This window comes from Miscanthus floridulus, chromosome 2 (assembly GCF_019320115.1).
Source record: "Miscanthus floridulus cultivar M001 chromosome 2, ASM1932011v1, whole genome shotgun sequence".
Taxonomy (NCBI): Eukaryota; Viridiplantae; Streptophyta; class Magnoliopsida; order Poales; family Poaceae; genus Miscanthus; species Miscanthus floridulus.
In genome coordinates, this window is record NC_089581.1 from 116,289,683 (window position 1) to 116,302,006 (window position 12,324).

Here is a 12,324-nt window from a genome sequence, read left to right on the forward strand (position 1 = left end):
ATCCACACTTAGTAAACAGGTTAGTCCTTTAATCACGTTGTCATTCAATCATCCAAAACCCACTAAAGGGCTAGATGCACTTTCACCTGGGCTCCTTGCCAAACTCCGGGTAGGCCTCGTCGAAATCCTTCCATTGCTTGCCATCGGATGGGTGCCATAGCTTGCCATCGTCGTTCAGGCGGTCAGCTGATGCATGCCAGGACATGAGCTTGGCATCATCCGGGTTCCCGAATATTGCACGTAGGCGATCGGTCATGGGCAGGTACCACACCAATAGTGCTGGACTTTTCCTATGCATGTAACCCTCTTCTTCATCGTCCTGCTGAGCCAAGATCTGTTTGGCCACACTGCTCTTCTTTGCCCCCTTCTTGTTCTTCTTCCGACCACCCCGCAAGCCTCCCTCGTCTTCTGCATCCACGCGACAACCAGCATTTTTCTTGTACCGACTAAAGCCGCAGTGTGGACAACTCGTCAAATTCTCATACTCATTGCCCTAATACAGGATGCAGTGGTTAGGGCATGCATCAAACTTTCTAAGCTTCATCGCCACTGGCCGGATCAGCTTCTTGGCCCGATAAGTATTGGCGGGCACCTTGTTAGCCGTTGGGTACGTGGTGGCAAGGTAGCTTAACAATTCATTGAAGCTAGTGTCATACCAACCATGACGAGCCTTCAACATCAACATATGGAGGTTAAAACGGAGCGCCATGCACTCCTTCGGACAATCGCCACCGTCCTTATAGAGAGGATCAACTGCCGCCTGCTTCAACTCTCTGAGATTCTCCAACCACTTTGGGCAACCCAACACAACGTCATCTTCATCAAAATGTTTGTCTAGATCTTCAACAAGCTGCACATCCTCGGGTTGGCTCACAGTATCCTGACCATCCCCACCGTCGCCGGCTTCGTCGGCCATGTCTTGCATTAGATCATCCACCATGATATAATCACGACAACTGTTGTCACTATCGGCTGGCGCAGCAGCTGCTGAAGATGATGAGGAGCCGGGTGCTCCTAAAGGATCTTTATTCACCGATGGTGCTGTCATCGTCAGCGTCGAAGAGCTCACTCCAGATGCACCGCCACTCGCACCAACTCTTTCGTCGTGAAATGTCCAGACTGTGTAGCCCTCGATGAAACCATACATGATCAAATGAGTTTGCACCTCGCTGTCTCGGTGGGCTTTCAGGTTCTTGCAACGAGAACATGGACATATGGTTGTCATCCGCTTCAGTCTCTCACGGTGAGCTTTACCAGCAGCAATAAACTTCCTTAATTCAAAGAGGTACCGCGGATCATTCACTCTATCGATCCGGTACATCCATTCCGACCTATCCATCATACCTGCAAACATTATCCGTCATAATCAACAAATAAAGAAGAATTAGGAGAAATTGATGATTTTTACGTCCAAAATCAGGAAAAAAAGAGGAAATAACGACGTGAAAGATGAAGCATGCATCTATGATGAATCTAAGGTTAAAGAAATATATGACATCATTTTTTCCATTAAAATTGATCTAGATCTAGAGAGAACTCTAGGTGATGGAAATAGAGAGAGAGGATGGAAGGAGAGAGGGGGAGCCTTTATGAACCTCTTATGATGTCCTCCTCCCTCAAATCCAAGCCATTCAACTCAAATCAAAAGTTTCTTCAAATTTTAGGGCAAAACCTCCCCCATGAGTTTGAGAGAGAGAAAGACCCGTGGAGAAGACAAAGGGGCGGCGGTGATTATTTATACAGGCTTTACCGCGGTGGGCAATATAAAGCGCCCGTCGCAGAAAATGAACTCTTTACCGCGGCGGGCAGTTTAAAGAGCCTGCTACGGTACATCGTATTAACCGCGGCGGGTGATTCATACTGCCCGCCGTGGTAAATAACGATTTCCTGCGGCGGGCAAATAAGGTGGGCCGCCGCGGTAAACCATTTTCCCGCAGCGGGTGCCTCGGTGGCCGGCCACCGGTTAACCGTGGCGGGCAAAAGAGGTGCCCGCCATGGAGCCCATTTTGGCCACACTGCGCAAATTGATTCCTGTAGTAGTGTTCATCTTATCGATGCATCGTCTTCTCCCTGCATACCAAGTCTTCTACCTAGTTTTTCTGCTCTTCACCAAATCCAACATTATAGCTATATTACTAATCTTCATCATATCCAGATTGAGCTATGCTCTCAAGTCTCAACATCTAATGTTCGTTCCAAAATATAAGGATTTAAACTTTGACCCAGAATGTAAGGATTATAATAAGGATAGTCACAACCTAAACCCACTAGATAGTTTCCGTAGCTCACACCTTAGCGAGAAACTTCATCTAGAGACTATGGGCCAGTTTGGCAGGGCTCTAGCTCCAGCTTCTTTTGTCGAGCAGCTTCTTTAGTGGAGCTGAAGCCATTTAAAAAAAAGATGTACGGCAAAAATAGCTTCAATTGTAGTTTCGTAATGATTTGTGTAAAATTTATGAGGAACTAAAAAAAAGCTACGTCATCGTAGCTCCGTCTCCTCAATACAGAAACGGCTTCAAATCCTCCGGTCTCCTTGCAATGAGCCATTTTTAGATGGCTATTTGGCATGGCTCCGTAGCAAGAACCACAAGTGCCTGATTGAGGGGACATCAAAGTCATTTCCCTTTCTCGTAATATGTTTTACTAAAAATTCTAAAAATCCTTGTATTAGGTGCATATTTGCACGGACCTTGTTTATACCAGCATGGTTAAGGATGGCAACGGGGATGTACCCGTCGGGTATCGTCGGAACGTTCTCTTCCCCGCTACGGAGAATTTATCCCGTCCCCGTCCTCATTAACTATCTCGGGTATAGATTCTTGTCCATCCCCGTACCCGTCGGGCATCGGTCGGGTAACAGATACCCGACGGGTACTGCATACCCGATAAACAAGGACATTTGGGGTCGCAGCTTTGCAAACGGAGACGTTTCTTCTTCATCCGGGTATAATTGTTGGAGTCTCGAAGATGCCGAGGAGAAGGAACGAGGTTGCGAGGAGGACGAGCAAAGGTGACAGAGAGACCGAACTGAGGAAGCGAGGGGCACGAGCGCTCGTGAGGCAGGCGTGCTTGTGCTGCTGGCGGAGATGGTGAGGAAAAATTAAACCAGAGTTCCTAGAACACACAAACTATATATATTGTTGTTCAGATTTGGGTCAAAATACCTATGTTGAGCTTCTTTGGGCGTAATACTCGCATGATATCTCAAATAGTCGGGTTCCCCAACGGGTAACGGGGACAGGTAAACAGAGAATGTTCCCGTACCCGCTATACCCATCGGGGATGGATTCTTGTCCATTTAGATGCCCGCGGATAAAGATATGATCCCATCTCCATCCCCTAATGGATCAAATACCCGTCGGATATCAGAGCCTGTTACCATCTTTAAGCATGGTAGAGCCGTAGAGGCGGTAGAGGGAATGGATGGAAAGTGTTGCTAGGAGTCTAGGACCAATAATGTAGTTGGATTGTTTTCCCCTTCAATTAGTGTTATACTGTAGGAAGCTTGCGATGCGGGGAACACGAAGGGCATAGTCGTCAAATGCGCCGTTCCGCCCACTGCTCAGGCGGTCCGGGTCCGGCAGTCCTCTCCCACTCCCTACCCGAAAGCTTCACCCGGACGCTTGCCCTTCTCCGTCATTAACCATCCCAACCTCCCCTTTCCGTCCTCTCGCCGCTCCAGGCATTTTGACGGAAACGCCCCTCACCCACCGGCGATGCTCCGGCCGTCGTACCCGCGGCGCCTCCTCCAGAGCAGCAGCGACAGCGGCGGCGCCATCCCCAACCCGAACCGCATCCCGGGCATCCCGCCCGCCGACCCGCCCCCGGCCGTCAACTCCGATGTCGTGGTGATCCTCGCCGCCCTGCTGTGCGCGCTCATCTGCGTCGTGGGCCTCGCCGCCGTCGTCCGCTGCGCCCGGTCCCGCCGTCGCAACAGGGGCGCGGGGGCCGACGGCGGCGCCCCGGCGTCCTCCCCCTCGAGCAACCCGGGCGACGGTGGCGGCGGGCACGGCCACCACCACCACGCGCAACAGGCCACCGGCGCGAGCGTGGCCACCAATACCACGTCCGCGACTGCCGCCGCCAGCAAGGGGCTGAAGAAGAAGGCGCTGAAAGCGCTGCCGAAGCTGGCGTACGCGGACGCGGTGGCGGCGGCCGCGGCGGCGCGAGGCGCGGCTCCGGCGGCGGAGGGCGAGGAGGAGGCGAAGGCGGAGGAGCTGCTGGCGGAGTGCGCCATCTGCCTGGCGGAGTTCGGCGAGCGGGAGGAGGTGCGCGTGATGCCGCAGTGCGGGCACGGGTTCCACGTCGCGTGCGTCGACACCTGGCTGCGCTCCAACTCCTCCTGTCCGTCCTGCCGCCGCCCCATCGTCCTGGACGACCCGGCGCCGCCCAAGAGGTGCCGCAAGTGCGAGGCCGTCGTCCTGGAGGCCGTCCTCGCCTCGTCGTCGTCATCGTCGTCCGCCGCCGCCGGCGGCAGCAGAGGGGGCCGCGGCGGTGGGGGATTCTTGCCGTAGCAGCAGCAGTAGTTGGCTGGTTGTTTGTTTGTCTGACGGGCGGGGCCAGGCCGGTCCTACTCGTGGGTTGTTGAGCTGCCCCCATCAGCCCGTGCCCATATGTCATTAGCGCAGCCAAGATCCCCTCTAAAGCAATGAAAACCAAGAATAACTAGAAGGGAAAATGTGATTCTTTTTTGTACAACCTTTTGGAGTTCTGCACCAACTTTGGCTTGTGGGGGCATATGACATCTGTTGGAAACTTGCAGCGGGTACTGTAAAACTGTAAAAAGGAAAACTGTGAATTGGGGGTAAAAATTATATATATTTGTGTTATATTTATGCTAGTGGTAGTTTCTAGTTTGTACTGATTACTGAAAGGCTATTTGTAGTCAGTGAAGTAGAGGGTTGGAAACATGGATATTTTTATTAAAAGAAACATGGAGTTTCTCTCATCAGTAGACTAGACTAGGTGTGCTCACTTTGGCATTATATTTCTGTGATGTCTACAACTTGGAAGCTGACATGCCGTTGGATCATCTTCTAGCAAGGCGTCAATGTGGGTGATGGGCAGGGGGAGCTGTGATGTGCGTCCGAAATGGAGTGGTCGAGCAGTCTGCTTCAGGAGAGGTCGCTGCCTCGCCGCGCCAGGATGGCCATCAACCAAAGCTAGCATGTGCCTGAGCGCGAGGCTTTTGTCTTCCTTCCATCAGATAGATTGGAAGCATCATCGGTTACCGCATTAAAAAAAGGAAAGATTTCCTAGATCCTAAACCTGCTCCATTTCATTATTCCTGCCATCAGATGAAACTTGCAAACAGCTCACGCTGAAGAAACTTGTGCCAAGTGAACCAGAAACATCGTGAGCTGGTTTACCGCTTTTTGGGATCCACGGTCGATCCGCATCTGCTGCTGAAAAAGGTCGTTCCATTTCCACCCGACACGAAATTCAGCTGTGCCGCTGTGCGCATAGCACGCATCCTGTAGAGTGTAGACGTGCAGTCAGCCATCGATTCTACTAGTCTCGCGAATCGCCGATCCCCAGGTCGGACATGGACATGGTTGGTTAGCCAGCCGCGATGGTGATCGCGCCCCCGGACAGGCGGACACGACACGACGGCGCGGCTGAGTTGGCGGCGAGGGCGATCATGCCATGTCTCTGGTTGGTGGTGCCAACGTGACGAGACGAGACAAATAGCGTCAGGCCGTCAGCTCCCCCAACTGCCACGAGCCCACAAGGGCCACAACACGGAAACTCTTTTCTGCTGGCTCTGTTGTTACAGTTATTATTTACTCTCTCGAAAATGTACAGCACACTGGCTTATGCCCCGTTTAGAGCAGCTAAACATTTTATAAGCTGCAATAGTGTGTGAGAGAGGGTCACTGAGTCAGCTAATAGTTTTTTTTTTTTATAAACGAGGTTGTGTGGTTCCAAATGGCCTTTAAACTAGAGTATAGGATAGGTTGTTTGGGTCAGTTTTTTTTAGCAGCTAGCAACTTATTTTAGCTAATATAAGCAAAATGTCTTATATTTTGGAACAAAGAGAATAATAGTACATGGACAAAACCCCTTTCACCATTCGGAATGCACTGCTCGCTCGGATCAGCAGACGTTAGTGACGGTAGTGCGTCATGGCTTTCTGGGTGCACACACCTACGTTTGTGGTTCCATTCCGGTAAGGGCAGCCACATCGCAGCTACTACAATCATATGCCTCGTGAAAAAAGTCACATGCCACGTATTCGGAGGAGAAATGAAGCTAACGATCTCTCAACGCAGGCCTCTTCTCCTGTCACAAACGTCACTTTCACCTTTTTCTCTTTACCCTGACATACAGGAATAAAGTTGTGTAGAGTATGGTTTCATCCACCCTCAACGCGTGTTTATACGAGAGCTTCTACAAATTGTCAGCCCCTATGGTCAGCCTGTTCGTTTGGTCGTGGCTTGTTGTAAATGATAGTAAATTTTTAGCTGGAATAGTATTTTTCTCTCACATAAACCAGCCAGCAGTACTTCTTCACGAACCAGCAACGATACAAACCAGCCAACCGAACAGGCTTGTCTTGTAGCCCTATGCAGGCAGCACTGACATACTGCTGTTTTGCGTGATCTGTCCACGGCGTGTATAGGTGGGCGTTGGGGCTACGAGACAGCGTGTAGCATTGGGAGGCCCTAAGACTGGCTTGCGGAGGTGGCAAGATGTGCAAGAGTTTATGTCAGGTTCTCAAATACTACCAAAGAACAAACAAGAGAGAAGAAGAAATGGATTTCAATAATCACCAAAGTATGCTCAAAATGATTAACACGTCCCGGAGTTTCTCACCCACCGCTTGCTACCAAAGCACGGTGTACACAGGCATATGATGTACGAGTATTTGTTAAGTAAGTATTCAGTTTCACCACTAAATTGACCAAAAGGAAATACTAGTATGGCTCCTCTTTTCGTTCATCAAATTAGATTTGCCACCCCTGAAATCTTGTCCATTGGTCCCGTTCGCTTCGCTGAAAAAAGCCGAAACACTGCTCCAGCTGATTTATTGTGAGAGAAAAACACTGTTCCAGCTAAAAAAACAAGCTGAAAAAAACGGATTATAAGAGAAACGAACAGGGCCAAGCCTGCTGCAGTGACAGGCCAATGCCACTCTAGTAGTGTGCCCCTGATATATCTGAAAAGCTGCAAATGACTGAATGAGAGGACCATCTCTCATCCGAGATCTTCCTCCAGATATTCCTCAACATAAAGAGCTTTGCCGGCATCTTGGGACCTCAGCTTTTCCATCCCGATCCTCCCAAACCAAAGGGGCCACTAGAAGCGAACGCATGGCCTTTTTCTCTGTGCTATATTATCGGTCGCCAAAGGCCAAAGCAACCATGAAAAGCCCTAGAACTGATCACTGGCTACACTCAAACAGCCAACAGGGATTGTGCTTGCCAGTCTCAAATTGGAGGCCTACGTATCAGGCGGCTATAATTCTTCATCTGTCTCCATTGGAGACGCACTCATGCACTCGGCTAGCTGGAATTCTACTCTCTCTGCCACTAATGCCTAATGGAGATGAGCACAGGAACAAACCACCAGTGATCTTTTCCTCAACAACCGGAAGTCGAAGGCCCTTTCGCTTTAGCACCTACCAATAAACTGAAAACACAACTGCACTAGCATTCTGCAAAACAACAGGATTGCCACGCACTAGCCAACAACTCGTGATTGGGAGGAAGTTGACAACACAAAGAAACCAATAGCATAACTGTCATACACCACTAGTTACATAGGCAAAAAAAAATTCCAACGAACACAAGCACAAAGTCTCCAAGCAAAAAATAACAGATGATCTACACATCCTTCCTAGTTCTGAAGGCCAGCCTATGACAGAATCAAGCCTCACAATGTACAGCCAAATCATCTCTTTAGGTGCCCTACGGTCCCCCACTTCATCGGTCAAGTTTCTTTCACAAGGCATCACAGGATTAACCACAGTGAAGTGTGCAAACCACAAAATTACAGCAAGTCCGCAAGCGATGCTGGTCGCTGGGTCTGGGTGATTAATCTTCCCTGGCTTCCTTGGCTTGCTTTGCTCCAACGGAGAAGAACTCAGTGATGACCTCGAGAGGCATGCCCTTTGTCTCTGGCACCTTGATGAATACAAATATAAGAGCCAGGATGCAAACAACGGCATATATCCCAAAGACGCCAGCGAGACCGATGGCATTCAGCATCACAGGAAGCGTGTATGTCACAATAATGTCACCAATCCAGAAGGTTAAGGCGCAGATGGCTATGCAGATGCCGCGGACGGTGGTGGGAAAGATCTCTGCACAGAGAATGTTGGGAATAGGCCCAAACCCCATGACAAAGAAGCAGAAATAGACTATGACGCTAATCGTGGAGAGTGCAGCATGCACCATGGTTCCCACATCCACAATATTGACCACGACCAAGATAGCTAGTGCAACTATCAAGATAGGGATTGTCGCAAGGAGAAGAAATCTGAATGAGAAATAAGATACAAGAATTATTACGGTTTTTACTTCTACTGAAGAATGTCTTTAAGCAAAGATAAGAAAGGAAGCACAAAGCCTAACCTCCTTCCAGATATATCCATGAGCCTCATTGCAATACCAATGCTTGGAAGCATAAGTAAGGTTGTCAAGGCACTAATAAGAATTGATGCAGAAGATGCGCTAAGGCCAATGTTCGACAGAAGAACACCAACACCTGCTTGCTCAAGAATTTGAGGAGTGTAGTAGAGAACACCATTGATGCCAGCAAACTACATAAAAGATAGTTAATGAACACAATAACACTTTATATACCTCATTGATGGAAAAAACAGTTAAAACAAAAACAAAAAGTATGCCACAAATGTGAAATGTTATGCTGAAACATTTTAAAGCCATATATGACAAATTTATGAAAGGGGAGAAGATATTAGCATACTGTTTCCATACTTCCGATAAATAACATTACTCAAGTTCTGTGACCTAAACAACACCGAAAAGCACCACTGCCAACTCACAGCACTTTCCCAGTATCTTTTTATTTAATAGAGTTGCGTTATGCATTACACCACAGCAAAAAAATTAATGATTAACTGGCTAACTGCTACAAGATATCAAAGCTGACTTCACTTATGCTAGGAACTAAAGAGTTATTAGTAGGATTTGCAGTTTGATCAGAAAAACTAGCTACCGGATTAGCATCAGCAGTATCATCAAGTTTGTTTATTCAGAAACAGCAGTAAAATACCACTGAGTGGCTTACCATAAATCCCAGGTTCCTATCTTTGCTGGTAAGGCCAAAAGTAAGAGCTTAAGAAAGTTATTAGCAGAAGTAAAGCACATAGCATCAACATGCTTAATTTACCTCTTTAGTTTTGAGAGAGAACTTTAATGCATCGAAGGACTAGAAGAAATTCTTTTGGCATTTCAGAAGTGCTAAATTAAGTACCAATACCAAGTGCACTAAGGGGTGCATATATATTCGATACAGGCAAAGACTTGTTACCTGTTGTAGGATCTGTATTCCTATGCCAACAAACAGTGCATGCTTCACTCCAGGCTCAAATAGGTCAGCCCATCTTGGACCTTTAGCAACTGCCTCAGATGGATGCATCATCGCAGGACCAGCAGCATGTTGCTCCAGCAGTTCCTTAGAGTAAAGAGCTGGTTGACTCACAAGAGCTGCAGCCTGGACGAACTCACCACCAGGAGGAACATCCCCTCCTGGTAATGACAATATAGAACCCCTGTTGCCTTGTACGCCCTCCTCATGCAAATAAATACGCTGGAAGCCACCTTCCTTTTGTCCATCTTCGCCCTCTCTCTCAGTCCATTTCCACGCCAACTGCCATCCTCCACCAATACCCATGCTGCTTACTGCCTCCCCTCCCTGCAGGCTACTGATTCTTCCCACAGCACCCATTATGCTACCATGAGGTGCAGCAATCTCCTTTCCTTCCACACTTGTTGCTTGACGAGAAATAAGTGGGCTTTGGAGGTTATCCTCAATGTCATCGCCACCATGATCTGAAGCATAATCGTCACCCTCCCTTTGACTCTCGGAATCCCAGTCAGCCTTCACCTGCTGCTGTTCGGCAACACTAAACATGCTACCAAAGTTGGGAAACAATGTGCTCCTCATGCTCCCCATTATCTCAGGCATCTTTTCATGAACACTTCCGAAAAGAGTGACCACAGGATCCACGAGGGGCTTACCCTGACTAGCCATACTCCCATGACGAGAGATGAGACCTAACGCACTTCCAAGAGCACTTTGTCCCCGAACAGGTCGGGCAATCCAAGATAGGCCTTCTTCAGGTCCATATAATTTAATCTTCTCTGGATCTGGAGCCAGACCTTCCTCAGCAAGCTCATCATCAGGGCCGATTATGTATTCTTCAATACGTGTATCTTTGCCAACCCCCAAACCTTCAACTAGAAGAGCCATTTCCCCTGTAAATTCAATCCAGATCAGCATGAGTACTCATCAACAAAACTGTAAAGAAACTACAGCTGCATATAAACTATATGTTGCAAAGTCATACAAACCTGAGACATCTTCCCTTCCCCGCAGCCTTTGCAACACTCGCTTTGCCTCAGCCATCCTTCCTTTACTCACAAGCCACCTTGGTGATTCAGGCAAGTAGAAGATAGTCAATCCAAAGTAAATAAGTGATGGGATCGACAGAACTCCAAGCATGAGCCTCCAATCAGGTGTGGGCATGAGGGACATCCCAAACACCATACAGTAGGAAAGGAACATCCCTCCTGACCCACTGAACTGCGGCAGTGTGTTCAACAGCCCTCGAATATCTGTCGGCGCAGTCTCAGAAATGTACAAAGGAACAAGTGTGACGGCCAAACCAATACCGAACCCATCGATGAGCCTTGCAAGGAGCAAGACATACACACTTGGCGCCCAGAGCATCACCAGCCCACTAACAAAGTAGAGGACAGCCGAGGCGATCAGCATGGGCCTCCTACCAACAGAGTCGGCCACTGCCCCGGAGAACGTCGTGATGACTGTTGCCCCAATGAGGGACATGGCCACGATGAGGCCCTCAATTAGGGGCTCGCTCTCCAAGTTGAATTCCTTCTTTATGTACAAGACCGCTCCTGGAGAGATCAGACATCAGGCCAACAGGGTCAGAACATAGTCAAGCTATCTGTGTCAGTTCAAAATTTTGACACATCTTGACTTGGATGGCAGCAAGTTTCAGATGGAGAGATCATGTGTGGTGGATCCACCAATTATTTAATCACGTTAGGAATAGATTCAAATCGCTTGAGGAAATCACCGCTGCCCAGTAAATTTGTGATCGAAGAGTAATACCAAAAATATTTTTTTCTACTATGACGCAAGCAATTCGACCAAACACAGCATGATCTCGACAGGAATCCCAATAATTGCTACTGTACCTAACATGGACCCTAGCGGCAAGCATAGAAAGGTATCTGGGAGCAACTGTATAAAGAAATTTAGACTTTTTCTATCGTGAATTACCAGCAATTGTCGCATTGTCCCAGCCCTGCAGCAAGTTGCCGATAGAGGCCGCGATGGCGACCAACACGGCGCCCCCCATGGCCGCCGAAATCTACGCCTGCACAGACACCACACACGCGACAACAGCGTGCGTCGTCAGTTCATCATTCATCATACCAAATCCTGCAGTACTCCAGCAAAGGAGACGAACCAAAGAACAAACTGGACTCGAAAAGAACCAGGCTACAAAGAACAAATCGGGCTCGAAAAGAACCAGCCTACAAAGAACAGACCCAAGCAGGAGGGAGGGCTCACGCTTACCCCCACTCCGGCGGCGGCGGCCAAGATTCGTGATCCCCGATCGGGCGCGGGACCTTCTTAAACAGCGGCGGCGGCAGGTGGTGAGGTGGCCAGACGGGAGTAAGTGCTGCGGACCTGCGGTGAATTTTGGCAAAGCCGCGAGCTTTTCTTTGCGCCGCGCGTTGGGATTGGAGAGCGAGGGGGGCCAAGGCAGGGCAGAGCAGAGCTGCCGCCTGCGGTCGGAGGCAGAAGGCCGGGGTGGTGGAGGGGGGGGGTGAGATGAGAGCGGAGTGCTGGGTGGGGGTCCTGGTCACCAGCTTGTGTGCGTGTAGAGACTAGAGAGGAGAGCGAGAGGCAGCGTTGTTTTTTCTTCTCTCAAACGGCACCCAGACTGTAACCCGTAATGAGGCTGAATGTGGGGCCGTTGTATGTGGGGCCGTTGTATGTCAGGTGGTGTGTTGAGCTAACCTTGGCGTGTGAATCGGCGTGCATAATGTCTGTTAACAGGTGGGCACAGTCAGGGGATAATTATTGTGCGGGGCAGGAGAC

At 49.1% G+C, this 12,324-nt stretch overlaps 2 protein-coding genes across 2 annotated transcripts; one reads left to right on the forward strand and one right to left on the reverse strand.

Annotated features, from left to right (window-relative positions):
* Positions 1 to 3,460: 3,460 nt before the first annotated feature.
* On the forward strand, positions 3,461 to 4,833 carry LOC136539429 (RING-H2 finger protein ATL80-like). The gene has a single exon (XM_066531383.1). It carries the CDS (start codon positions 3,717 to 3,719, stop codon positions 4,512 to 4,514), a length of 798 nt encoding a protein of 265 aa, XP_066387480.1. The 5' UTR covers positions 3,461 to 3,716; the 3' UTR covers positions 4,515 to 4,833.
* A 2,879-nt stretch (positions 4,834 to 7,712) lies between these two features.
* Positions 7,713 to 12,060, reverse strand: LOC136528290 (monosaccharide-sensing protein 2-like). The gene is made up of 6 exons (XM_066521236.1): positions 11,797 to 12,060; positions 11,497 to 11,593; positions 10,542 to 11,108; positions 9,499 to 10,445; positions 8,577 to 8,764; positions 7,713 to 8,481 (listed from the first exon to the last, which is right to left on the reverse strand). The coding sequence occupies exons 2-6, from the start codon at positions 11,573 to 11,575 to the stop codon at positions 8,037 to 8,039; spliced, it is 2,226 nt and encodes a 741-aa protein (XP_066377333.1). The 5' UTR covers positions 11,576 to 11,593; positions 11,797 to 12,060; the 3' UTR covers positions 7,713 to 8,036.
* Positions 12,061 to 12,324: the final 264 nt, after the last annotated feature.